We start from the raw sequence: 27,826 nt of genomic DNA, 5'->3' as shown, positions 1-27,826 counted from the left end.
AGAAATGTTTAAACAGGACAAAACATGATTTTTTTTTTTTTTTTTTTTTTTACTAAAAATAGAGCTTTTTTATATTTTATTAATCAAGACATGTTTCATCAACATAGTATTGGGAATAATACAACAAAAGTCAGTAGGCTAATTGTCTTTCTTTTACAGTTACAAACATTTTTGTCGTTTTGCAAGTTTTCACAAATTTGCTTTCTCTAGTAGTGAGTTAAACAAATTACAGAGGTTGATTGACCAGTTTATTATTTGTTATTTTGTATTGTTTCGACTGGAAATAGCATCACCAAGATGGCAACCAAGTGAACTAATTTGAAATGACTTTGGACTTCTTGGACATTTTTATATATGATTGTGACAATGAGGACACTTCAACTGATTGATTGCCATTTGACATTTTTATTGAGAGATTTTCACAATAATTAAAAAAAAATAAAATCTTCCTTTAATTTTTTTATTAATTCACTTAATATTTCTAATAATTTGGTGAATCCATGGAAGATATGCTGAAATCTTAGTATAGACATTAGGATGCACAGCTGAATTGCATTTTATTCTGGACCCAAAACATGTCACACCAACTGCAGTGTTTCCACAAACCAAAGGACCTCCTGAATCTCCCTTTTAAGAAACAAAGATCAGAAAATCACTAGTGAAACCAGTTCATATATTAACATAAAATCTGTAAATGTTTTGTACATACTCTGCAGGATCCTCCACGACCATGTGCACAGATCATCTGCGAGGCCAAAAACTTGGATTCCCATTTACGTTGACACTCTTCGTGGTTTTCTGTAGTCGTGTTTGCCTCCAGTAGCCGATTGCTCAATATGTCATTAATCTCCTTTCTTCCCCCAGCCTGCAACACTACAGAGAGTGCCTCCACTAAACATCTCCTTCCTTCGGTAATGATATCCAGTTAACATAGTTATTTGGTTTGACCTTTTCCTGTAGCTGTAACTCAAAAACACAACCATTATTAGGAGATTTAATCATATTTTATAAGACTGAAATGTATTATTCTGCTGTTTTTGAGATAAGTGCCAGTGTTTATTTTTATTTGTATTTTTATTATTATTTACAATTGCCTCTTAAAATATATTTCTGAATAGAAATTCAAACATAGATAAGTCAGGTTTATTCCACTGTTTTCTGATCAGAGATTATTTAAAACAATGTTTACAGGTCATTACCCTCAAAAGCATGATGTCATTCTGACGCGAACAGAATGTATAGTGTGGGATGTGAGATGTAAGACTTCACTTCGACACGGTATGAATCCTCACTCTTCCTGAAGTCATGAGGCACCAACCACAACCGTCAGAATCTCTGGATATCTGTTGAAAGAGAAATGTGTATTTATGTAATCCAAAACATTGTCTTGTTGTACTCCAGTCATTTTTGTCAGTTTTAACTCAACATTGCCGTTTAGACTGAAAAACAAACCAAAAAAAATTAAAACTCTTACCCTTTCCAGCAATGAGCAGCAGTCATGACAAACTCATCAGAGATGAGGAATCCACCACAGGTATGTTTAAAACGATTCTGAAGAGAAACCATGTAAGGTCTGGAGTGGGGTTTTGCTTCTTTGCCATTCACTATACCCACATTCACACGAGCTGAGAGAGAGAGAACTATTAGTGAGCTTATTCTGTTATACAAGTTAATATAGCTAATGTGCTGTATATACAATCATTCTCACCGGTGAAGGTCAGGTGTGGCAGCAGAGAGGCCAGCAGGAGCAGAGAGATGATGATCATCATGAAGACAGTGAGCTCTTACTGACAAAACACTATATAAATGTGAGGATGGGTGGAGACACTGAGCTGCCTGCAAGCCTTTTTTTCTCAGCTTGTGGTGTCAGTAACACTGATGGTAAGAAGATATTACTTGTGTTCTTGTCATCTGCATCCACTTTTATCTGAAACCGCAACATACAAAATGTAAGATATATATGTGTGCATGTGGCTGTGGATGTCGGACCACACACATAGTATTTTCATTCCTACTGTGTCACATTAACGTCTCAAGTTAAAGGTCAAGTAATATTTTTATAACTGCACCATATTATATTTGTTGATACTGTTTGTTGATATTGATAGTTGAGTTTTCTTACATATATATACATACATTCTATATACAGTGGACTACCAGTAAAATTTACCAAAAATTATTCAGACACTTTGACCTGACCATATATTGTGATTTTTGTTTAATTACTAATGTGACCTTTTTACACCACAGACTGATAAAAAATTAAGTATTATATTACATAGTGTCATACTAACAGTTGTCTGAATTTTTGGTTGTTTGTAATCCATTGCATACCTTTCTATCAAAGTTATCTGACATTATCAAGATTAATTTGATCTGAAACAGTTTAAATCTAAGTTCAGAAGAGATCTCAATAACATCACACATTGTGCTCAATGTTTTCCTTAAGCTAAACTCTCTGGAGGTCTCATAATTGTCTCCATCAAAGCTTTAAGTTATTGTGATATTTTATGAGGTATGCGCCAAGTCAAGTAATTGAAAGGCTCTAAAGGGAAAGTGTGTGTGTGGGGGGGGGGGGGATGGTAATTTAGAGTTTAAGCCTATATAATAGGGATTGTTAACCCAAAAATCTATATTCTGTCATTAATTACTTTTATTGTGTGCAAAGAAAACAAAAATACCCTTGATCGTGGAAGTAACCTTACGGTCTATGGAAGAGTCAGACAGCTCTCAGATTTGATCACAAATGTCTTAATTTTTGTTCTGTATATATACAGATGCCTTATGGGTTTGGTATGAAATGAAGGTGAATAATTAATTACAGGTGAAAATTTGGTGAAATATCCCTTTAAGAGAGAATTCATGCAGCGCACATCAACAAATAATGAAACATAGTTACAGGTTGTGGCCCATAAACAACATCTTCTGCTTTTAAAGGCAGACAAAAATCCACCATAAAAATCATTACCTGATAGACTTACATCTTAGAGATGACTATTAGATTTGCGTTTACATCTGGAATACCTATTTTTGCTCATCTGCAATACACCTTTATTGATTTCTTAAATATACATTTAGAAAATGTCTTTTAAGATGCTTGTGATTACGAATTTATGCAAAACATAATTACAATAACACCATATATGGAGGTCAAAGCAAACAGGTTTCCAGAAACCTATAATTTTTTATTTTATTTGAGTCCTTATTAGCCTACTACTATTTTATAGCGCTGCAATAATGAGGAAATCTTAAACGTGTTGGTGCTTAACACACATTTTGTTTATTGAACATTTAAACAACTACGTCATCCTTTCTCAATACAAAAATCACTTATTACAATTATGGAGTGGATCCATGGAAGATATGCTGAAATCTTTGTATAAACCTCAGGTCATTTACAACTATTACAGACTTTTGGGTCATCAACCAAACCAAGGGAGGTCCTGAATCCCCCTGAGGAGAAACACAGATCAAACACATGACACATCAACACATGACTTAAGTGATACTTCTTACTACTGATGGTCTCTAATTGACAACCTTCTTTCTATAGCTGTAACACAGTAACATTATCATCTTTAAAATTCAGACTGAATCTGAATTAATAATTTAATAAGAGTCAATTAGACCTACTTTTACCCTCAAAAGCATAATGTCATTTTTCAAAATGTGAATGTTAAAGTCTGAGTGCTTGTGGTAGGACTTAACACCAATGCAGACATACCCTTCTTTCTTTTTTAGCTTATGTGCACTAACCATACTTTGAGTTCCCATTTCTAACAGACAAGAAGATCTTATTACTATAATTAACAATACCACTATTATATATGCTTTAAAATTATGATATTATGCTTTTAGCTCATCATCATTGCAGACTAAACTGAAGTCTTACTTGCAATGTGCCGCACCCATTAAAAACTCATCAGAACATCCTAAAAGTCTTTTTTCTCACTTTGTGGTGTCAGTAACATGCTTTTCATTAAAAAATAAAATAAAAATCTCTGTCCACATGAAAATGGAAATGCATGCTATGTCAAGAGCATGCCAAACCAACAGGTGGTGATGTTATCTCAACCGTAAAGCCATGCTGGCCAATCAGAAGCCTGAAAAAGTTTCCAGTAGGTGGAGATAACAGTGTAGGCTGCAATGTCCCAGGCCAAAATACTCTGGTTTTGCTGTCTACACGATAACACTGCAACCGGATGTAGCATTTGGATCAATCAGACACACATCTATTGGTAATATTTAACAAATAATCTCTAACATCCCCTTAAACTTACCAAATGGCCAAATTGTAACTAACGCACACACAAACAGAGAGATCCAGTTGCAGTTTTTTAAAAGGGGAATCCAAAAATCTATATCCAATCAGGCAAAAGGTCAATATCAGAAAGGCAGTCGAAAACAAGAAACATAAAAAACATTAACACGAAAAGGAAGGGTGACATAAACCAAGGACTCCATGAAACTGATAGAAAAAATCAGTATATATAGTGTTGTATTTACTTTCTTAGACATTGTGTGGGTTTTTATATATTTTTATTTTTTCCTTTTGATTTAACTTGTGTTTCTCTCTCAATATGTATGTATGTCACCTGGAATGCAACTTAGACATCACACAGTAAAACAAATAGCTTTTGAGGTCTTTAGAGCGGGTAATTTACTCAGGAAAGACAGAGGGCTTAGCCATAAATAAAGACCTTTGACCTCACGGGTGTGAAGATAATAAAAGCCCAGGGGGTTCGAAGGACCATAGTGTTTTCTGAGTTTACTGGGTTAAGTGGAAATTTACAAAGAAGGAGCCTTGTAAAAAGTGGGGGTGATAACAGTATAATAAGGCTGTCTGTTTTCAGTGTGATTCAGGTCTGTTGTGTTTCAGGGTAGTTGCTGAAACAGTGAACGCACCTATTTAAGGAAAATAAACTTCTTTCCTTAAATATAATTTGATTCCTTGCCTCTTACACTGAGATGCTATTTGTTAGTAATTGTTTTTGCCACAACAATGGACAGGTGAAAACAATGAAAGTGGGAACAACTGCGTGCAATTAACAGGTGTGCAATTAACATTGATGATTCGGACAAAGGCTTGTGGGAAATGCACTTCCTGCAGTGGGGTGACTATATGGGGAAGTGAGACTACTAATGGACACCCAGGGATACACAGACCAGACACTGTGACACAAATATGAGGGTCTATGGACCCTTCCCCGAAATGAAACTAACACCTCAAAAGGCAGACCAGGCCCCTGTTTCCATGGCAGCTAAAGACAAATCATCTGATAACACCAGTGTTATGGCTCAAAGGAATGTGGGCCCTTAACTCAAGTCTCTCATAAACAGACACATAATGCCCATAAAAATGTACTCTTCTCTAATGAATTAATAGGAAAACCTTTCTTTGAATGAACACACATATACTCGAGGTATATGTTGTATATTGTCTTTTATATTTTGTATTTTTTGCTGTTTTATGCATGCTAATGATGGAACTACTCATTCGTGTAATCTTACCATGTTTAGTATCAATGAATTCATCTTCTGATGATCTAAATGAGAGGGTATGTTATATGTTGGTACATATGTTAGTATTCTAAGAATCTTTAGTAATTTTCCACCAACACCTAACACCCAAATAACCATGCTCTCAGACAAAGGGCTGTAAAACTCTCCAGTATTTCAAACCTTCCCACTTTGGAATTTCAGCCTTTCTCATTGGACAAGCCTATCCTGAGAGGCGTGAATCTTCTAAGAAGATGTGATCTGGTGTGGGCGTGGTCTCCAACATATGCCAGTATGCGGTTTTGTTAGATACTGAGAAAATATGAATGTGAGCTAGAACTCTTCTGTATACTTTATACAGAAGTTTTTCTGCCAGGCCTTTCAGCTTTGTCTTTCCATTCATCAAGTTCGAAATGGTTCTTTCTCATCAATTAACTTCAACCAACCTACTGGAACTCCAAGGTGCATCAGGACTCTCTTTCGAACCGGCAAGATGTGCAAGTACCAGGGCCCTATCATACACCTGGTGCAATTCGACGCAAGGCACAGCGCAAGTGTATTTGCTAGTTTCAGTCTGGCACCATTCGCATTTTCCCGTCCAGTGCCACGTCGTTTAATTAGCAACTGCATCTGCGCCCATTTCTGCACCCATGGATGTGATGGTCTAAAAAAGAGATGTGTTCAGGCACATTGCTGGCATATTGCTATTTTAAGGAGCTGAAAATAGACTGCCCCTAAAGTCAATGGCTCAATATTTTTTGGTTATTTAAAGAGCACTTGGTAGAAAATGTGCCTCTGGGCAGGTCCACAGTGCAGGTTGACTTTGCTTATTACATACAGGGATGCGCATCACACAATCATGCCAAATATTAAAAATAATAGGATTACAGTGTAAAAGAATATTATTGTGTATGCTACATAAATATAAAAAATTTAATAAATATAAAAATGTATTGATGGATTGCGTGTATTAGAATTAGGCTACTTATTTCCAATTCAGCCTATTACTACTTATAATGATTAATGAAATTGGCTAATTAATTGAACAATCGTGTCAATACACACACATATATATTAACTGACTCATGACTGTTTCTTCCCTTGATAAACATTCAGCTTTTCCACCAACAAATTCCGCCATGTAAATAGTGATCAGCAATGGCGCGAGCGCATTCGCTCTTAAAGGGAATGGGAGATGACACTCTGATTGGTTTACTGAACGTTACGCCCATTACGCATTAAGAGAATAGGGACAACCCATTCCAAAAAAGTGCCCGGCGGTGCACAGGCCGTTTTTTCCGTTGTTAAAATAGCAAAAGTGGATTTGGACACGCCCTGAGTGCACCTGCATCGTGCGCTCTACACTTTGCATTAAGATCGTTAAAATAGGGCTCCAGTTTTATTAATTGATATATTAAGTATCATTTGCACCCTTTTACAAAGGTGTATTTGAACTAAGAAACTGATGTTTCCTTCAGGCTGTAGATCTGCTGAATATAAAATTGTAACATAGCTCAGGTGTGCAGAGCAGAGTAGTTTCGGTTTGAGTCGAAATAGGGCGGAAAAGTTGGGAGGTTGTGCAGAAAAGAGTGTTAAGGGAATTATTCAAATGATTGTATGAATTTATTAATTATATGAATTTACCTCTGAAGGTTTTGACTGTCTTCAGGAATGATTTGCACGTGGGTGAGGTTAAAGCATGTTATAAGTTGTACAGTTTGTTAATCTCAGCTTGACACAAATTTGCTGCTACATTGCTGCACATGGACAGAGCACACAAGCTTGCACATAAAGTAGCATAGAGATTGCGTGCATATATTTAGGAATGAAAAAAAAAAAAACTGAAAAGTTACAGCATATTCTCCCTGTTTCTGAAGTGACTACCCTCAGCTCTGCCATAGTAGAGAGACGTTTTTAAAGGGACAGTGAGTAGGAATTACTCCCATCTAGTGGTGAAATTGTATTTTGCATTCAAACTAATTTTGCTCTCCAGCGCCTCGCTTTTTCAAATGCGCGTTGCATCTACGTTAGGCGATATGTACCAAAAAGCTTTGACAGGATGTCTTCTAATAGCACTTCGTCGAGTTTTCCTTCAGGTGAACAGGTGTGTTATTTCAAACAAACTGCAACATGACAACTAACAAACGAATGTTACAGTATGAATTACTGACTGTGGAAAACATGAAATATTGTAATTAGTAGTTATGTCTTCTTTATTCGTTATATTTTCTGAATTATGTGCATTGTTAGATATAAAAAAATATTATAATGTAGATTGTAACACTGACTTAACTGTCGAGAAGAAAACTGGCCACTTCAGCGTCTCTTTTGAAATCCTTATCAAGCATTAGCTCTTTCCACCTAGAAAAAGCTTCCCCGACATTAACTCTTGTTTTCTGTAATCTACGGTCACGTTTCCTTTTACGTTCTATTTTTGACTGTTTTGGCGACTATGTTTTCTTCTCCTGTGGCGCGGCATATGTATGGTCCATAATAAGAATGCAATCCAGACTTTTAAACTTGCCGGTGCAGTTTCAAGCGCCTCTCACTGCTAAGCACCTGCGTTTCTGGCTCTGACCGAAAACGCGCTGTGGAAACGCGTTGGCTTAGTACTTTTTGTCCCTCTCTGCTATTATAGTTTTGCAAGATGGCGGAACTACATGGAAGCCTCCGTCGACCTACCCGTCCCATGTATATAAAGATAATAAATTCTTCATTTACAAGGATTAGTTTAAACATTGGCATAGGTATTTGTACACCATTGAGGGCATATTTATGAATAAAAATATTGATTTTAGATAATAAAATACCTAAAAAGTTACTTATTGTCCCTTTAAGAACAGTCAATTAATCATTTAATATGGACTTGGGCTTATTGTAGTGTTCCAATAAACCATGTTAAAACTATTCTTCTAGTATTATGCATGTATTTTTCATTTAAAATAATTTCTGAACTAATCAGATTTTTTTTTTTTTTTTTAGTGAAATAATTTAGCTGCGGAGCTGTGTTTCTGATCAGTGGATTGAGGAGTTTCGTGGGGAGTGGGAAATGGTGAACCAGGAGCGGAGTGATTTTTGAATGCTTGGAGCATAGAGGGAAATTTTTTGCTGCTCCACTCCGCTCACATACTCAAATACTGCAAATTTAAATGTCCATGTGTGAAGACACTGCACAGCACAAATTCTGTAAATGAATGTTCGGAAGTGAGGTATACTTCAACAGAGTAGGAAGCAAGGAACACTGTATAGGGACCATGTCAATGTGAACAGTTAATTCACTGAGCTTGCTTCTAACGAGCTGATTATCTGAATCAGGTGTGTTAACGAAGAGAGACGTGTGAAATATGCAGATCTGGGGGACACGAGCACTGGAATTGAGAACTGCTGACCTAAAGGAAGTGTTCTTCATACCAATACTGTTGTGATCATGGAGGTTTATTAAGCAATTCAAATTTTGACATATACCTTTTCTTTATTTAAAGGCTGAAATGTGAAGTTTACGCTTTTATTAAAGATCATTTGAAAAGTAATACATGTTGGAAAGTGTTAAAAATCTTTTTTTTTTTTTTTATTCTTGTTCAATGAACAGTAAACTATTGCACATGCACCAAGACTCACATTTTCTGACACTTTCTTGTGTTGGAATTTTAGGTATAATATCATTGGACATGCTACTTGGTGTAATATTTTGCAACTCATGTATTTCAATTTAAATGTTTTTAAACATTTACCGTTGTAATCAAAATTATTCGACCCCCTTGACCTGCAAGACATTGTGCTGTGGAGAACAACATTTTATGAAAACAATTCAACAAAGGCATCAGTAAAGTATTAGAGAAAGTTTGTTAATACACTTTAGAGTGATTCTGAGAATGGAACATTGATGAATCATGATAAAATTCAAATTGGTTCTAAATATTCATGATCAAAATTATTCAACCGCTTTTGTGTAGAATATTTTATTCTTTAAAATCACCAATAAACGCTGTCTGTAAATGTTTAGAAGTTTCTGGCCCATTCCTTGCCTGAAAAAGCTTCCAGACCACTAATAATCTTTTGGTTTTTGCACCAAAGGCATCACAATTCTTGTCAAAATGGCCTGATACTTCAAAGAATCCATGATGTCCTTCATACAGTCATGACTTCCACTTCCTGCTACAGTAAAGCAACACCATAACAGGACTGATCCACCACCAAGTTTGATGATGGAGATGGTGTTATTCTGCTTCAATGGGCCCAAAAAGTTCCTGTTTGGTCACATCACTCCATACAACATTCTTGCAAAGCTTCACAGGTCTACACAAATGTATTTTATCAAGTTGGCCTTTTGTTCTTCTTGATCAAGAGTGGTATTCTACAAGATGTCTCAACATGAAGGCCATACTTGTCTAGTGTTCTTTTTACACACTGCATTGAAATGGTTTTCCTCCTTTCATCGGGTCATCTTGCAAGTCTTTGGAGTCTCATTTACATCTCATTACATCTCATTTACATAAGCCATACCTCCTGTAAAGCTCCCACCTGTAAAGCTGCATGGTTACATAGCAACGACAGACACAACGGGAAAAATCAGACTGCATACTATTAATAATAAAAGATAATGTGCATTGTAATGTCAGTAAGTTTCACTTTTTGACTTTTATAAAAATGATTTAGAGGCTGAAATATGTGAGTTTTATTTTTTTATAAAACCTTTTTTTTGTCAAAACTCTATTTGAACTCGCTTTGCTCTCATCAATCTATTATTTGTCCCAGAGCAAAATGGTTTTGGCTGAAGACAAAGTCTCAAAATGTTATATTCTATATTTAATGCTGTATTTTAGAGCGCTGTCTTTGTACTTTTGACTGAATTGCATAGCAATGTTTATAATGGCTGATGTTATTTATTTCATATTATTATTTATTAAATACTATTTTGGTGATTATAGTTGTTCAATTCAATTCAAGTTTATTTGTATAGCGCTTTTTACAATATGAATCGTTACAAAGCAACTTTACAGAAAATTATGTTTCTACAATATTTAGTAATAGCTTAAAAGTGGTTACTGTCAGTTTGTGCACGTATGACAGGATTTGTAGAAACATTAATGCAAGACGTAGTCAGCCAGATGATGAACATTATTAATATTATTAATAATTAATAATTATTATATGATGAAGTCACACTTGTAGCAATATTTGCTAGTCCTGTTTGTTGATTCAGGGTTAGCATCATCTGAGGTCCTCTGAGGGTCAGCATCATCTCTTCTCAGGTGTTCTGGATCCAGACTGGAGCTTGTGTAAATCCTACAGGATGTAAATCCCGTGGCAAAACATAGAAACAAATAGAGACATCGTTAGCATAGCTGCTGTTCCAACAAAGTAAAATTAATTAGTTTAACCCAAGCTAAAGAATAAAAATGCACATTTGATTAGATGCAACTACACTCACAATTTAAGATACATTATTAGAATGCTTGGGGAAAGAGATGCGTTTTTAATCTAGATTTAAACAGAGAGAGTGTGTCTGAACCCCGAACATTATCAGGAAGGCTATTCCAGAGTTTGGGAGCCAAATGTGAAAAAGCTCTATCTCCTTTAGAGGACTTTGCTATACTAGGAACTACCAAAAGTCCAGTGTTTTGTGACCTTAGGGAGCGTGATGGATTGCAACGTGATAGAAGGCTAGTTAGGTACACAGGACCTAAACCATTTAAGGCCTTATAGATAAGTAATAATAATTTGTAACTGATAAGGAACTTAATAGGTAGCCAGTGCAGAGACTGTAAAATTGTGGTATTATGCTCATATTTTCTTGACCTGGTAAGGAATCTAGCTGCTGCATTTTGGACTACCTGTAGCTTGTTTATTAAAGATGCTGGACAACCACCAAGAAGTGCATTACAATAGACCAGTCTAGAGGTCATAAATGCATGAACTAGCTTTTAAAAGCTTTTTAAAATTTTTTACTGAAAAATATCTGGGGGATCCCCCTAAGTCTATTCTATTTATTCCGCTTCTTATCCGTTCTGCGCTGTCTATGGGTAGTGCAGCTTAACCATACAGATTTAACAACGTGCACTGCTAAATTAAAAAGGCTGATTAAAATTTCTGGAATAAATATTTCTGCAAAACGTTACACAAGGTTACACAAAAGAAAGCCTGATCTAGGACCTATCCCTTACAGCAGCAGATTATTTTGTTGAACGAACTGATGATGACACCATGGCCTCCGATTTGGTTGACCAATCATCAGAAAGAGGCGTGTCATAAAAAGGAAATCGAGCAATTTTTTTTTATTGTTTTGAACAAATGAAAAAAATGTAAAAACTAATTTTCTCATTTCACCTTATTTCATTTCAAACTGAAAAACAAATCAAAATGTACACAGACCAGTAGGGCTATCCGAACATGAAAAGACCAGGTGTAAATGCCCTCCGAAACACTTTCAAGACACATTTAAATCTGATCGCTCAAACCACGTCAATAGGTGGTCTGGGCCAGATTCCAGACTAAACTGGACAAGTATAAATGCATCTGGTTCTTGAAGCCACATATGGAAATTTGACCCCTTCCAAAATATAAAAATAATATTAAAAGAGCATTTTATAGGCTATATGCCATATAGTCAGATATGACAGTGCTAGGGGTGTTGCAATATACTGGTACTGACGATCACCAAATATTCAGAATATTCCATATTTTAATATTATGATATTCAAATCGTGAAATGTCAATATAATGTTAAGTTAGGGTATGACGATATACCGGTATTGGCGATAACCACAATATTTAAAATGAACAGGACTCTTATGATAACAAAACACTCAAATACTCCAGCACCAGTACTTGGCTGACCTCCCAGGTGGCAGAATTGCGCCTTAAAGGGTCATGAAACCTGAGACTACTTTTCCTAAGATTTTAGCAGAGGAGTGTGTGTTACACATCATAGAAGACAATTTTAGAATCTAATAACTGTAACTTTTGGAGGAAACTGGTAAAAAAAAAGAAAAAAAAGGGCAAAAGCCTTTTTGCGCTATTTTCATCTTCCGGGTTTAAAATCTACATTGCATTGATGTCACAATTTGTGACGTGGCAAAGGACTAGAGTCAGTGATCTATATATAATGACTGGATTGCTCATTGTGTTCTAAACTGCCGACAGGCAGTGAAGCCAATAGAAGTGTTCAAGCCACCAACTTATGATTCCCTACCAGCAGAGAGCACCACTGAGTTCCAGCTAAAACTCTGACCTAAATTCACCAGATTTGAATGGAATCATGCACATGGGATTACAAAACCGATTCCAAAAAAGTTGAGACCCTTTACAATTTGTGAATAAAAACAGAATGCAATGATGTGGAAGTTTCAAATTTCAATATTGTATTCAGAACACAACATAGATGACATATAAAATGTTTAAACTGACAAAATGTATCATTTTAAGGGAAAAATAAATTATTTTAAATAAATATTTTACATTTCATGTCCTCAACATATCTCAAAAAAGTTGGGGCAAGGCCATGTCTCCAAACGTCTGGCGACTGAGGAGACAAGTTGCTCAAGTTTTGGAATAGGAATGTTGTCCCATTCTTGTCTAGTACAGGCTTCTAGTTGCTTATCTGTCTTAGGTCTTCTTTGTCGCATCATCCTCTTTATGATGTGCCAAATATTTTCTATGGGTGAAAGATCTGGACTGCAGGCTGGTCATTTCAAAACCTGGATCTTTCTTCTACGCAGCCATGATGTTGTAATTGATGCAGTATGTTGTCTGGCATTGCCATGTTGGAAAATCCAAGGTCTTCCCTGAAAGAGACGATGTCTGGATTGAAGCATATGTTGTTCTAGAACTTGGATATACCTTTCAGTATTGATGGTGCCTTTCCAGATGTGTAAGCTGCCCATGCCACACGCACTCATGCAACCCCATTCCATCAGAAATGCAGGCTTCTGAACTGAGCGCCGGTAACAACTTGGGTTGTCCTTGTACTCTTTGGTCCGGATGACATGGCGTCCCAGTTTTCCAAAAAATAACTTCAAATTTTGAATCGTCTGACCACAGAACAGTTTTCCACTTTGCCACTGTCCATTTTAAATGAATTTAAATAAAGTTTTCGCTTGTCACACCACAGGTGTTTCCTCCAGCGAAAATCTATCCCTTGACACATATGAACGAACACATACTTTAATTACACTTATTTAAATATACTTAATTTAATCATACGTACTTTATACATACACTACTGTGCAAAAGTCTTAGGCATGTTAGTATTTTCACTTAAAAGAATGGTTTTCGGCCAGTTATTTATAGTCTGTAGTGTGTCCGTATAAAATATCAGTTTACATTTCCAAAAATTCATTTTGCCATTGTCAGACTGTTCGTGCATTCAAAATCGCACTAGATTATTATGAAAATTAATGGCAAACTGATATTTCCTTCTGACACACTACAGCAAAAGATATAAATAACTGGCTTAAAACCCTTTTTTGGGGTGAAAATACTAATGTGCCTAAGACTTTTGCACAGTACTGTACTTTACAAACGACATTGTTGCTACTTTACAAAGAATGGCCATCCAGTAATTCACAGAACTGATTAAAGACAGTGACAGACAGCACTCATCTTAACTAAATATCAGAGTGAGTGACAGAGATACAGTAGAATAATTATGTGTGGTGTTGTATTAAATAATGACCCAGATTGTGAAATACATTTATTAGCCTTAGATTAAGGGGAGCACATCTTGAGAAATGAGAGCATCCAAGGAGCGTAGGAAAGCTATGGATTTATTTTAAATATTTGTAATGTTCTTTAATGTTATCCATAGTTTTTTTTTTTTTTTTTTTTTTTTAAGTATTGGTTCAGGCACCGTTTAGGCGCCCGTACCATTATAAAAGTATCGAAAAGGCACATTTCCCAAATGGGTGCTTTCTCTTCGTCCTCCACAAATTAAGCTACTGTAGGTAGTTTGGTAGCGAGTTCAAGGTAGTTGAGGTAGTTTGTTAATCATTACTAAGCCTGCAATTTGCCCTCGCAGATTCCTGCAGCTAAGCTTGGATGTACATTTATATTCCATTAAAGGTTATTGATGACATGCCTCTGAAGTTTGACTTTTTGCACCATAACAATACTTATAGGCAACTAGTAATCATATCTCTAGTCTTTTAATGAATTTGCATTGTACTAAAGTGCGTTAATTTTCAATGGGCATATATGCGGCTGAAACAGGTAGCCTAGTGCATCCCAAATTTTTTTAGGCGCGGCCTAAGCTTTTGTTCTTAATGGCATTTTTTTTTCCTTACATTACTTTTACTTTTATACTTTAAGTAGTTTTTAAACCAGTACTTTTACACTTTTACTTGAGTAAAAACCTTGAGTTGATACTTCAACTTCTACAAAAGTCTTTTTAATCCCTAGTATCTATACTTCTACTTGAGTAATGAATGCCAATACTTTTGACACCACTGGGCGCGATACACAACACAATGTGTAAAAACACAGTATAAGTCATTATAGTAATTATGTCCCCACTGGATGCAACAAATGCCTCGTTTATTATGGGTTTTATTGGTTTTGTCTCATCGTAAAGAAAAACAGGGGGAACAAATTAGAGACTAATGTGAAATTTACTGTAAATTTAAATTATGATCCTTCCTAATAGCATAACAGGGGCACATTAAAATCTGCTAAAATTGTGAAAAACTTACAAAGATTCTAGTGTAGCCACATTCAATTTATGCATTTTACATGCAGTGCAATACATCCAAATTTACAAATCAATTTGAAAACGTAAAAAAATATATACAAGTCTATATTTGCAACACTTCTGTATGTGTGTGTGTCCAGTGTATATGTGTGTACAGTATGCATGTATATGTATGTATGTGGCAATAAAGACACTTTAAATGATTGATGATTGCCAGATTATACTTTTACTGAAAGAGGTTATACAGAGGAATTCAAGAACTTATCTCACTTTACATTTTTAATTATGCTGTTGATCCATTGAATATATGCTGAAATCTTAGTATACACATTTGGAAGCTGAGGTGAATTGCACTGAAGATTAGATCCAAATTCTGTGATGCCAACTGCAATGTCTCCACAAACCAAAGGACCTCCTGAGTCATACTGTGAAGAAACCCAGAACAACACATCACTAAAATGCCAAATACTCTATCTATTGACACTCAGTTCACTAATTAACACAATCAGTTCTGTGAATCATCTTTTGTACGTACACGGCAGGATCCACCATGGCCACGTGTGCACATCATCATTGAGATGGAGTAGATTGTTCCCCATTTTTTTTCACATTGTGTGTTATTCAGTATATACACGCTTGCCTCCATTAGACGATTGCTGTTTTGGCCGTTAGTCTCCAGTTGTCCCCAGCCTGCAACACTACAGATAGTATCTGCTTCGACATCTCCCCCATCTTTTGGTAACGGTATCCAGTTAACATAGTTATTTACGTTGACTTTTTCCTGTAACTGTAATTCAAAAACACAACTGTTATAAATAAGTAAGGAATAATTGACGTTGAATTAAATAATGCACACCCGAGGTGGTGATGCCTTTACACCTCAGGTGTGCATAATTTTTCTAATAGTTCAACGGCCCGGAGGCAATTATTCCACTTATACTATGGTCACCACACCTTAATAAATCGATCCGATGATTTATTTAAAGGGATTCATCCGGGGGTTTTTTAATCGCTATTGTGAGTAGGATTATTTCTTCCGCATCTCATACAACGCCTCTTTTGCTAGTTCCAAAACATAATTTTAAAGCTGATAATGGAGGCTTGAGCCGTTGATATCATTCTAATGCAGTTATTAATGAAGTCATTAGAAAGAGAGTGAGAGAAACAGAGACGCAGAGAGAGAGAGAGAGAGAGAGAGAGAGAAAGAGAGAAAAAAAAGAGAGAGCTTGTGTGAATTAGGCTAGCGTACCTCTGTGCGTCTATAAACACTCTTCTTCCGCAGCGTCTCTAGACAGCGCTGTCTCCTCGCTAGTAAGAAATGTCATGTGTAGCCTTTAAGTTGGTACACTATATAGGCTAACAGATAAAATCATCAGGTCAGCGCTGACAACACCTTTTTGTGCGGTCAAGAGAGCTGCCTGGAACTACGTTCTCCATACATTTCCCAGAAAATCATTGCACAGCTTAGAACGTTCATCAGCCAATCAGATTAAAGCATTCATCAGCCCCGTGGTATAAACTAATTTAATCTTCTTTTATAAAATTGAACTTCTGCTGATTATAGTGATGTTTGTGAAGTTGTCAACAGCTAAATGTAATACAAGTTTTTACCCTCAAAAGCATGATGCCATTCTGAGGAGGATCAGTTATATAACTTGGATGTTTTATGTAGGAATTCACTCCGATACGATCTGAATTCTTACTGTTCCTTAAGTCATGAGCACCAATCACAACCGTCAGAATCTGAGTCCTGTTGAAAGAGAAAGTCATGATGCTCAGTTACATCATACAATGCACAGCAGTCACAAAATTATTGTAACTACACAAACCCTCACCCTTCCCTGCAATGACCAGCAGTCAACACAAACTCATCAGAAATGAGGAATCCACCACAGATGTGTTTCTTATTCAACTGAACAGAAACCATGTAAGGTCTGGAGTGGGGTTTTGCTTCTGTGCCGTTCACTATACCCACATTCACATGATCTGAGAGAGAGATAGTGCCAAATCAGCTTCTTCAGTAAATAAAAATGTAATGTTCTTAAAACATTTGAATAATGTGCTGTTTTTTAATCAGTCTCACCAGTGAAGGTCATGTGTGGCAGCAGAGAGACCAGCAGGAGCAGAGAGATGATGGTCATGATGAAGACAATCAATGAGCTCTCACTGGAAATCACTGTATATATAGTTTGATAGTGGGCGGAGAGACTGAGTTCACCAAGTTCTGTTTTTTTGCAATATGAGCAACACAGTGATGAAAAGATATTGTTCCTCTTAATACTTCCGGTCTTACCTTCAGACTAAAGATTTACAAAAAAAAATAAAAAATGCATGCATTTTGATTCTTTAATAATGTACAGGTCATAATAGAACAGTAAGATTTTTTGTTTCTTTAAAAAAAAAAAAGGCCAAGATTTGTTGATGCATAATGCGGGATGTTCATTAATGAGGACAGATTTCTCTCTACTCTTTCTTATGTCACGGAAAATAAGAAAACTCTTTTAGCACATATGTGGCTATTTTTTTTTTCTATGATTTTATTTTAGTTGTTTCAAAGAGCTTTGCCACAGCAAACAAATCAAAAAGACACTGATCAAACAAATAAATATGACATATATATAACAAGGATATAAATGACAAATTACTTCCATTATATATATATATATATATATATATATATATATATATATATATATATATATATATATATATATATATATATATATATATATATATATATATATTATAAAATATTATTATTTATATTATTTATTTAAAAATATTTTTTCTGATCTCCTTCTCAGTACAAACACACATACCCACAGACTCACCCACAGAAATGTGTTTAGCAATTTCTTTAATGCTATTTCTCAGAAGCAAGGCACAATTTTATAGATTAACAGCTGAGTGGTTGAGCTATCTGTCTATGGGATCAGGCCCTGAGCCCTGGCTCTGATTTAAAGATATTTTTATTTAAAAGCAGTTAGCAAATGTTAATATTCACTTTAAACTAAAATAATTATTTTTAGTTGACTAAATCTTTACATCTATGGTAAAACAAAAACTCTTTAAGAAATCCCTCTCTTCTCGCGATACTATTCACTTGCGCGTGTGTATGGAAATGCGTGTGTGCAACCAGAGAATCCATTTTGATTGTACAGAGGTTGTGCGTGCATTGATCGGATTAACTGCGTTTTACAATCATCTTTCTTGGTAAATATTACTCACAATATCTTTAATATGCACAAATAAGTTGTGAAGCGGAGTTTAAAAGAACATTTGATGTGTACATATTATTAGGAAATATCGTTATGCAAATGACACGCAAATTAACATCAGCTCCAAGTCTGATCCTACTCTCACCTCAACAGTTGTGTGCTGGAAATAAAAACGTGGATGCACCATAACTTTTTAAAACTGATACATGAAGTATAATTTGCACCCTTTTACAAAAGTGTGGTTGAACTCAAATAACTGATGTTTCCTTCAGGCTGTAGATCTGCTGAATATCAAATTGTACCATAGCTTCATGTTTTTATTTCTCTTCTATTTACTGCTTAAGCTTTAACCTTTTTTCCCTATGCCAACTGTATGCGTGTGCGTGGAGTTTCTAATCATGCAGATTTTTGCTCCATGCTAGTAGTAGTACAAGCAGTATTGTATAGTAAGAAAGTTATTTTCCTTAACTAGGAAATACAATTTTCTAGAATTGAAAGGCAGTTGAGACTGAGATGTCAAGTAAATGCTTACAGCATATCTAAATATTTATAATTAATTATAACTAATTATAATTAATTATTCATATTTCCCATTTGAGCTGATTCGCTATAGTAGTCTACAAACAGAATTCTCACATACTGTATGTGTTTTACTTGTCTAGATGAGAGAAAGCAGTGTGTAAGGCATGTCGTCCCCTTGGTTTTATAAGGTTCTACCTGACATTTTTGTCAAAAATGAGTTATTCACATATTTTATTCTGTGTCAACGTATTTAAATTATGATGATATATGTTATGTACATTATAGTACATTTTATTTAAAAAACAATAAGGTTCTTTCTACACAGTCAAATGGAACACAAAAACTTTGAAGCTCAATATCTCAAAACTACTCAGAGTGCAGATAGAACCTTATAATTCCAAGGGGACAATGTGCAATGACGTTTCAGTTGCCTTTGTAAGCAAACTGCAGTGGGTCTAGGGAGGCAGGCAGTACAGAGCAGGTGTAATCTCTAATGATCCTCTCAAATCACATGCTGATGATTTGTGTCAGCGCAATGAGGCTTCAGTCATTGAAGCAGGTTATTTATGGTTGCTTTACATTTACATTTACATTTAATCATTTAGCAGACGCTTTTATCCAAAGCGATGTTCAAATTAGAACAATAGAAGTAGTCAGGTCAACAAGAGAACAACAACAGTATACAAGTGCCATGACGAGTCTCAGTAAGTCTAGTACAGAACGCATAGCCAGGTTTTTTTTTTTTTTTAAATAAATGAAAAGACAAGAAAAGGAAAAGTGCTAGTATTAGTTGGTTAAGTGCAGGCGAAAAAGATGAGTCTTTAGATGTTTCTTGAAAATGAGTAAAGACTGGTCATTCCATCAGCTGGACACAGTCCAGGAAAAGGTCCGTGAGAGTGATTTTGAACTTCTTTGGGATGGCACCACAAGACGTTGTTCACTTGCAGAGCGCAAACTTCTGGAGAGCACATAAGATTTAACCAGTGAGTTCAGGTATGTGGGTGCCGTGCCAATGGTCGTCTTGTAGGCAAAAAAATTAATGAACCAGTACCTCTTGATGTTCTTAAACTTTTTTAGAAACCTACTGTTGCAGTCGTTGCTGTCTACATGCTTAATAGTCTCAGGTGTTATGGGAAATGTATCATTGCTTAGCACAGTTTGATTTCCAAGTAGTTTGGAGTCATGTTAGTAGCTATTTTCAGCAAGTAGCTAAAGCTCTTGAGTCGCTAAATATCTCTAGCTGACCTTAAATGCCATTTTGCATATTCATTACCTGAATTGTATTCAACCTAGTGTCAACGTCTTATTGTTACTTCTCTGCTCTCTGTGTTGTCTCAGTGGGTTTAATACAGCACACTGCATAAACCGTTCATATATTCCGTTGACATCAGTGTGAAATAGTATCCAAATTGCTTTATTAAATTCTGATTTATAATCCAGATGTTATTTGACAAATATGAAAAAAAGAGATTGGCGTGACATTCAGACAAGTATGGTGACCCATACTCAGAATTCGTGCTCTGCATTTAACCCATACAAGGTGCACACAAACAGCAGTGAACACACACACACACACACACACCAGAACAGTGGGTAGCCATTTATGCTGCGGTGCCCGAGGAGCAGCTTGGGGTTCAGTGCCTTGCTGAAGGGCACCTAAGTCATGGTATTGCCAGCCCAAGACTTGAACCCACAACCCTAGGGTTAGGAGTCGAACTGTCTAACCACTAGGCCACGACTTCCCACATTCCTAATTTCTATATACATAAGACATTGCTTGTCGCTAGGTGCTTGGAAAATTTGTTAAGGATCTGAAAGTCATTATATAGCAATAAGTTGCATATTTGTTAACACTGATGGGAGGAAGTGCAGCACACAGAGTGGCCGATAGGTCTCGCCTTTTAAGTTATGAGCCAGTTGTGATGGATTAAGTTGCTTCAGCTGATGTTGGAGGCTGTGGAAGCAGTCAGTGCTCTGAGACATGCATTTAGGACAGCGCATATGTATTGACTGGTCAGCCTGAGAAAAGCAATTTTGTGATATTGTGTTTAGAAACCATTATGTTACAGTCATTATCAGATTTATTGGTGATTTTAAAGATGGTGTTTAGTCAAAGACTTGGTGATAACCTTTGTGGAGTGGTGTTTTCCTGTTCATGGAGAAAGGAGCTGAGCTGCTTATCTAAGAAGCATTTCAAGGACTGATCTGTGTGAACCTACCATGAAGGGACTTTGTAGACATAATTTCAACTGTGCTATAGTTTGATTCAAGAGGGTCCACGTTAAAACAGCTATTTTCCTCTCTTGGCGTTATTTAATGTTATGTCCAGTTTACATCAATTTTATCCTCAGCAGTTGTTTTACCAGAGAAAAGCATTCCTGATGATTCTTGAAACATACCATCTCCACCAGCCGAGACGAGCATATCCACTAAAGAGCGTCTCCTCATGTCCCTTCTCTGAACTGATGAAACTTTGGATAGACTAGTATAGTCAGTTTGCTCCTCCTGCACCTGAAGCTCGTACTCAAGCCTACCAGCAGAGTCCAATAAGGTGGGGATAATGACAAGAAGATGAGTATACCTCTTGAAACTGGACAATTTTACTAATATTTAGATTTGGGATTCACAAAAGGGCATGTTTTTACAAAAAAATTAGATTAAATTTTGCTTTGACAAAAGGGCACTTTGTGCACCTAGCGGCAGATGCTTTTATTCAGAGGACGCTTGTTCGTCAAGGCCACAAACTCATTTAACCTGTCCAAAACCAAATTGCTTCGGAGTAAATGGAAATCTATACCGTATGAACTGTCGTCAACTTGCTGCGCGAGTGTCAAAATGTCCTTCACAATTTCACCGATTACTTCCGTTTTTCAAAACATTCCGCAAAATCGTCTATTAATAATTGTTTATTACTTTCGACTGTGAGTGACGTCACTTCACAATGCAAACAGGCCCAATAAAATAGCCCCACCCTGTCACTTGATTGACAGGTTTCCGTGTAGACGTCAGAAATTCAAATGCAAAAGGAAATTACGATTACAGGTAGTATACACAGAGTTTCCTAGAGTTTTGGCAGTTTACATTCGGAGTGCAGAGAGAGTGAATTAATACTCCTATTTAAATATGACAGGCTCATAGCTCGTAAGACATGAGAAATGCATTTGCAAATGGACTTTGCTCTTTCATTTGAAATTTGGCACTCACTGTGTGTTTGCGAAAGTGAAAATGCAAACGCTAATGCAAGATTTGCCATTGCATTTGGATTATGTCACAATTTATGCGTCCACATATTGAAAACGCTAATGAAAATACAATTTGCAATTCCATTTGAAAATAGTCCGGAAAATGCTTCAATACAAACTAATTCATAAATGGAAAAATGTAAACAATAAACCAACTGTATATCTGATTCTAAGTAATCAAGGGCTCAGGTACGTTCCTGTCCAATGCTTGTGCAAAGGTCAACTCTTAGGTGCACTCTGTTGCATCTATATGACAATCCACCCACATTCACAAGATAAGAGGTGCCACTTTCTGAAGACAGGTGCTCACCTTAAAGAGTGCAGATCCTCTCTCCTGTGTTCAGCTCTGGCAAATCAAGAGCTGGCCTATCATAACAGGATTTCGCTGACTGCTTTCAATAGTGAAGCTGCTCCACCAAACTATTCATTACACATGGCTCCAGAAGCTTGTATTTTTACTCGAAGAGATGTCTTCAGTCTCAGCAACATTAACCTTTTGGCAGGGCTGGTGTCCATGGTGTCCAAGAAATCCTTCATTGGAAAAACACCTGAATACCGTAGTATTGAGTAGTAATGAAGGATTTCTTTCCATGGGTCAGTTCTATCGTGCATGTCTTTGCGGAGAAGCTTATTATCAATCTTGATAGTCGACTCAGCATTTCCATTTGACTTATAATATCTTGGCAAGGAAGTGATATGCTCACATTCCCAGCTGGAAGCAGAGCACCAAACTGAGGGTCATTATCTATGATCAACCGGTTTGGTTGACCTTGTTGAACAAACTGAGCTTTGCAGTGTTTGATGACTGTCACTGCAGATAAATCAGGAATCAGTTAAATCTCCCAAAAATCGGAGAAGTGGTTCACATTAAAAAAAAAATCCCCTTTTGCCAATGACTGAACAAGTCTATGATAACAATCTGTCATGGGCTGCTGCGGATGTCATGAAATAGCATGGTTTCTTTCGGTTGATTGTGTGCTGCAAATTGAACTGTTACTCAGAAAGTCTTCTGCCCAAAGGTATTCTTGGTTGACGAATTGTACATCTTCCTACTCTTTCTGCAGATAACATATGGCATCCTGCTGGTAAACTGGTCTGTAAACTCAGCAAGTAAATTGATGAATATTTTAAGCCCCAGCTTGTAGACAAGCTTGAGGCTGTAGTGTTGAATTGTCATGATCATGATTTGAAGCTGCTTGGGTGCATGATAAGTGGTTTTCTGAAGATAGAGATCTAAGGTTTTGTGGTTAGTCTCTGCTGTTACCAACTCTCTGCTCTAGAAGTAATGCTTAAATCTTTGGCAATCTGAGCATATTTTTTCTCAGTCAGCGCCAGGGCTGTTGAAGCAGAGTCAACAGGCTATTCTTTTTGCATAAAACAGCACCCAAGACCACTTTGGTAAGAGTCACTCTGTGCTGTGTACTGTGACAGGCTTAGTAACATCATGATAGCACAACACAGGCATCGATGTGGCCAAGGACAGCCAATGCCAAGAGTGTTTTTGTCAAGTAACTGTGCAGTGGTTCACAAACACTCGACAAGTGGGACATGAGCTTGGCTAAATAATTAGCAAACCATTACACTTTTAGCACCTTTTAGGTATCATGTTCATGATTGCCATCATTTTTTTTCTGGTTCAATGGATGAAAGAATATGACCATGGAGCGTTACCTTGTATTGCAATTTTTTTAGCTAAGTTGTGGCTTGACCACTCTGCAATGCTCCAACAGGGCATGAAGCTTAAAATCATGATCATTCTTAGTTTGCTGGTCTGTCACAACATCCAGCAACAAAAATATAATCTGCAATGGGCTCAACTCCCTTTAGACTTGCTAACAGTTCATACTGTTTCAATTGATACACCTCAGGTGCCGTGGATACACTAAATGGGAGATTTAGCCACCATTTCCTACCTCAAGTTGTTCAAAACCTGTATGATTTTTTTTTTTTAAATGTTTAACATAAAAAAATAAGATATTTTAAAAAAAAAAAAATTAAGAAGCTGCAATAATAAGGACCACTTACACATAATGATGCTTGACGCATAATTTGTTTATTGAACATATAAAAACAAATAATCCTTTTATCATCACAAAAAATATTTAACATTAGCAATAAAGGACCGGATCCATGCAGGATATTCTGAAATATTTGCATAAACTTCAGGTCTTTCACGACTATTGCAGACTTTAGGGTCACCAAACAATGTGACACCAACTACAGTGTTCACAGGGAGATCCAGAAGGTCCTTTGGTTTGTGGAGACACAGATCAATACATAACTAAAGTGACATTCCTCACTACTAATGGTCTCAACTTGATATTGTTTTTACATGCACTACAGCTACCTCTATGGCCATATACACACACTGAGTAGTTGTCTTTGCATTTATTTTTGCATTCAGTGTTATTCATGATCTTCACCTCTGCTTCCATGAGACGTGTGCTCTATTTCCATTTAAACCTAAGTCTTCCCCAGCTGGCAACACTGCAGACAGAATCTGCTTTGATGTCTCCCTCTTCTGTTGGTATGGAAATTGTCTTGACAATCTTGTTTTGTTCAACTTCTTTCTCTAGCTGTAATACAATTACATTATCATTACTAAAAGACAGTCTGACTGATCATTCTATAAGAGTCATTTGAACTACTGTTACCCTCAAAAGCATAATGTCATTCTGCAAAGTGTGATTGTTAAAGTCTGCATGCTTGTGGTAACACTTCTCTCTGATGCTATCAGAACCCTCCTTTTTTTAAGTCATGCATGCCCACCACAGGTAGTTTCTTATTTCTGTGTAAGCAAGTCTTGTTAGTGAAATGAACAAGATCTTTAACTATGATTACCCTAACCCTAACCCTATTATTTTCACTTATCATTGTAGTTTAGACTAAATTGAAGTCTTACGTCTTCCTGCAATGTGCTGCAGTCATGACAAATCTATCAGAAATGAGGAATCCACCAGAGACATGTTTACTAGGGCTGTTCAATTCCACAATTCCACAATTTTTGTAATCGATTCCGATTCCAATCCTTGATCCTGACTCCAAGAATCAAATCTTCACAGTTGCTTTCGATTCTTTTCCAAAACTTTTTTTTTTTAGATTAAAGGAACCTAATCTCACCATGATGACTGAAGGATAGGCCGTATAATGTATCTTTCCTATAATATGAAGCTGAAATTTTTTTTAAATGATGATACAAAATGTTTATTTTTGTACTTTGCACGTGAAATTAATCAAAGCCCAGATCAGCAGGGACATGCGTTTATTGCATGAATTAAATAAAACAAGAAGTGTCTAAAATAAATGTGCACAATTCAACTGAATGATGACATTTACTTTGTATTCTTTGCATATTATCAAACTGTACACACTGAAATAAAATAACCAGAACATTAATGACTGATAGAGCTCATGGTTCATCTGTCAATCAGATGCGCTCTCAGCCGCTGATCTATGCTCATGACGTATTATTTATAATTATCATTGGCTGATAGAAATGTTTTAAAAAATAGTATTTTAGATGGTAATAAGAGCAAGAACCTCAATGATGTCATTATCTATTCTGTCATGCAGCGCTCAAAGTTGTGGACAAGCCAGTTCCACCATAAAATAATCTCTTAATCGTTTATCGACTGGAATAGGTCACGGTGTCGGCGTATGGGCCCTACTGGCTGATAAGCCCCTGCTATTCAGAGGCTGGAGGGCAAATGGCTGACCGAGAGGGCCCATGAAGCGTCCGACTGGAGATTAAGACTCAGGACGACGGACGTCTGGGTCCTCTCGGTTTGGCAGATAAAAAGGTTTTTGGGCTGACCGACAAGGAGAGCCTCGCTGGCCCAAGAATGGAAAAGGTAAGTTTGTCTAGCCGGGAGGTTCTTGCCGACATCCAATGGGAGCTTCCTGCTTGCGGCATCGAATGGGTAAACCTCTCCGAGCGTAGAAGGAAAGGTAAGTTGTGTGGCCGGGAGGCTCTCGCCGGCATTCGATGGGAGCACGTGCATCGAATGGGTAAGTCTCGCCGGCCGTAGGAAGAAAAGGTAAGGTTTACCTAGCCTGGAGGCTCTTGCCGACGTCCAAAGGGAGCACGCGCATCGAATGAGTAAGCCTTGCTGGCATCTGGTGGGAGCTCAATACTTGCGGCACCAGATGGGTAAGTCTCGACGACCGTAAGGGGGAAGTTAAGTTTGTTTAGCTGGGAGGTTCTAACCGACGTACGATGGGAGTGTGCGGCATCGGACGGCTAAGCCTATGCTGGCCATAAATCGAAAAGGTAAGTGTGGCGAGTGGGGCGGGGCCGAGAGGCGTGGGAATGAGGAGTGAGGCCAGGTGTACTGATCGGAGATGAGCTGCACCTGCGCCCCACCGCCGGTATCGAGTCCCACTTAGGAAATGGAAGGATATAAAACTGGAACGACTATAGTGAAGGACGAGAGAGGACCAGGCCTGGGACATTATTTTATGTTTTGGTTTTTATTTTGAGCGCACCAGTCGTCCGTGAGGGGCTGGTGTGCTGTTTTGTATTTATTTTGTGATTATTAAAATGTTTTGATTGTGCACTGGTTCCCGCCTCCTTCTTCCCGATGATTAGGAAGTTTTTATCGTTACAGTAAGGTTGTCTAACCAGAAGGCTCTCGCTGGCATTCGGTGGGAGATCAATGTTTGCGGCACTGAATGGGTACACCTGTAGTTGGACGTGAAGTCCTAGGATGCTTGACCAGGAGGGCTCTTGCAGCCTTTGACAAGAGTTCAATATTCCCGCAACGGATGTGTAAGCAACGCCATTAGTTGGAGGGAAACATCCACTCGACCGGGATTTAAATACTCGTGAGGGCCTGTTGGTGTCGCTGTTGGACAGTGTTTTCTCTACTTCCTGTTGGCCTTCTGTAGCTAATCATAGCTCCGTGTAGCTGTTTTTATTTTATATTTTTTCTCTATAATCTTTCTTACTATCACTGTCTGATTGTTTGTTTTTTAAATTGTAAAATATAACTTAATTCACACCATATTTCTGATATTACCGATCAATCTTATCAGATTAACTTTGATCGTTCACTCTTTCGTGACTGCAGTACACCTGCAAAGCGTAAGCACTTGTTAGCTTGTCATTAGCGTTTTCTTTTCTCCTTTCCTCTCCTCTCTCACGCAGCAGTTTTTCACAAGTTCATCAAACAACCGCAGTAAGAATATTTCATCAAGCACGGTGAGTAATGGCTTCTCCTACAATTGTTATTTGCACCTCTTGCCACATGTACAGTTTATCTATCCCTGTCGCTGATGAGGGATTCACATGTGATAAAAGCAGGGAAATAGTTAGGATGACAGAGAAGATTTCAGAATTAGAGACACGCATCCAAACTTTAATTGAGGACAGTAAGAATGTTAGGGCTCTAGATACGGCTTTGGATGCGTCTAGCTCAGGGACTCCTGTACATTGTCCGGTTCCAGCAGAGCCCCTGCAGCAGGGCAACTGGGTGACGGTGAGGCAGCGTAGTCGTGGGTCAAAACACCGCTCTTCTGTTCCGATCAAAACATTAAACAGGTTCTCCCCACTCAGTGATGCACCCACTGAGAAACCTGATGAAAGTGCTCTAGTTATTGGCGATTCTATTGTATGGAACGTGAATATAGAGACACCAGCCACCATAGTCAAATGTTTACCG

The 27,826-nt window shown here is 37.2% G+C and overlaps 2 protein-coding genes across 2 annotated transcripts in view; both read right to left on the bottom strand.

Annotated features, from left to right (window-relative positions):
• Positions 1-1,303: 1,303 nt before the first annotated feature.
• LOC113072709 (granzyme M-like) overlaps positions 1,304-27,826 on the bottom strand; it is a 42,524-nt gene continuing 16,001 nt past the window's right edge. Inside the window, exons 2-3 of the mRNA XM_026245678.1 lie at positions 1,475-1,625; positions 1,304-1,343 (exon numbers count right to left, since the gene is read on the bottom strand). Coding sequence (XP_026101463.1) covers positions 1,304-1,343; positions 1,475-1,625 — 191 coding nt within the window. The remainder of the gene's footprint in view (positions 1,344-1,474; positions 1,626-27,826) is intronic.
• Positions 15,437-17,343, bottom strand: LOC113072707 (complement factor D-like). Its single transcript, XM_026245676.1, has 5 exons — positions 17,268-17,343; positions 17,020-17,170; positions 16,796-16,934; positions 15,720-15,971; positions 15,437-15,609 (listed from the first exon to the last, which is right to left on the bottom strand). Exons 1-5 carry the CDS (start codon positions 17,323-17,325, stop codon positions 15,451-15,453), a joined length of 759 nt encoding a protein of 252 aa, XP_026101461.1. The 5' UTR covers positions 17,326-17,343; the 3' UTR covers positions 15,437-15,450.

The sequence above is a fragment of the Carassius auratus genome, unplaced genomic scaffold (assembly GCF_003368295.1).
Source record: "Carassius auratus strain Wakin unplaced genomic scaffold, ASM336829v1 scaf_tig00009973, whole genome shotgun sequence".
NCBI classification, from domain to species: Eukaryota; Metazoa; Chordata; class Actinopteri; order Cypriniformes; family Cyprinidae; genus Carassius; species Carassius auratus.
The sequence above is the reverse complement of the archived record's forward strand: the minus strand, read 5'-3'. Positions and strand labels throughout refer to the sequence as shown.

Excerpts from the sequence above, each read along its gene's own strand:
- LOC113072707 (XM_026245676.1), bottom strand. The coding sequence starts at position 17,325 with ATGACCATCATCTCTCTGCTCCTGCTGGTCTCTCTGCTGCCACACATG. Across the intron at positions 17,171-17,267 it reads GCCACACATGACCTTCACTG|ATCATGTGAATGTGGGTATA; the intron begins GTGAGACTGATT and ends TCTCTCTCTCAG. Across the intron at positions 16,935-17,019 it reads GCTGGTCATTGCAGGGAAGG|GACTCAGATTCTGACGGTTG; the intron begins GTGAGGGTTTGT and ends CTCTTTCAACAG.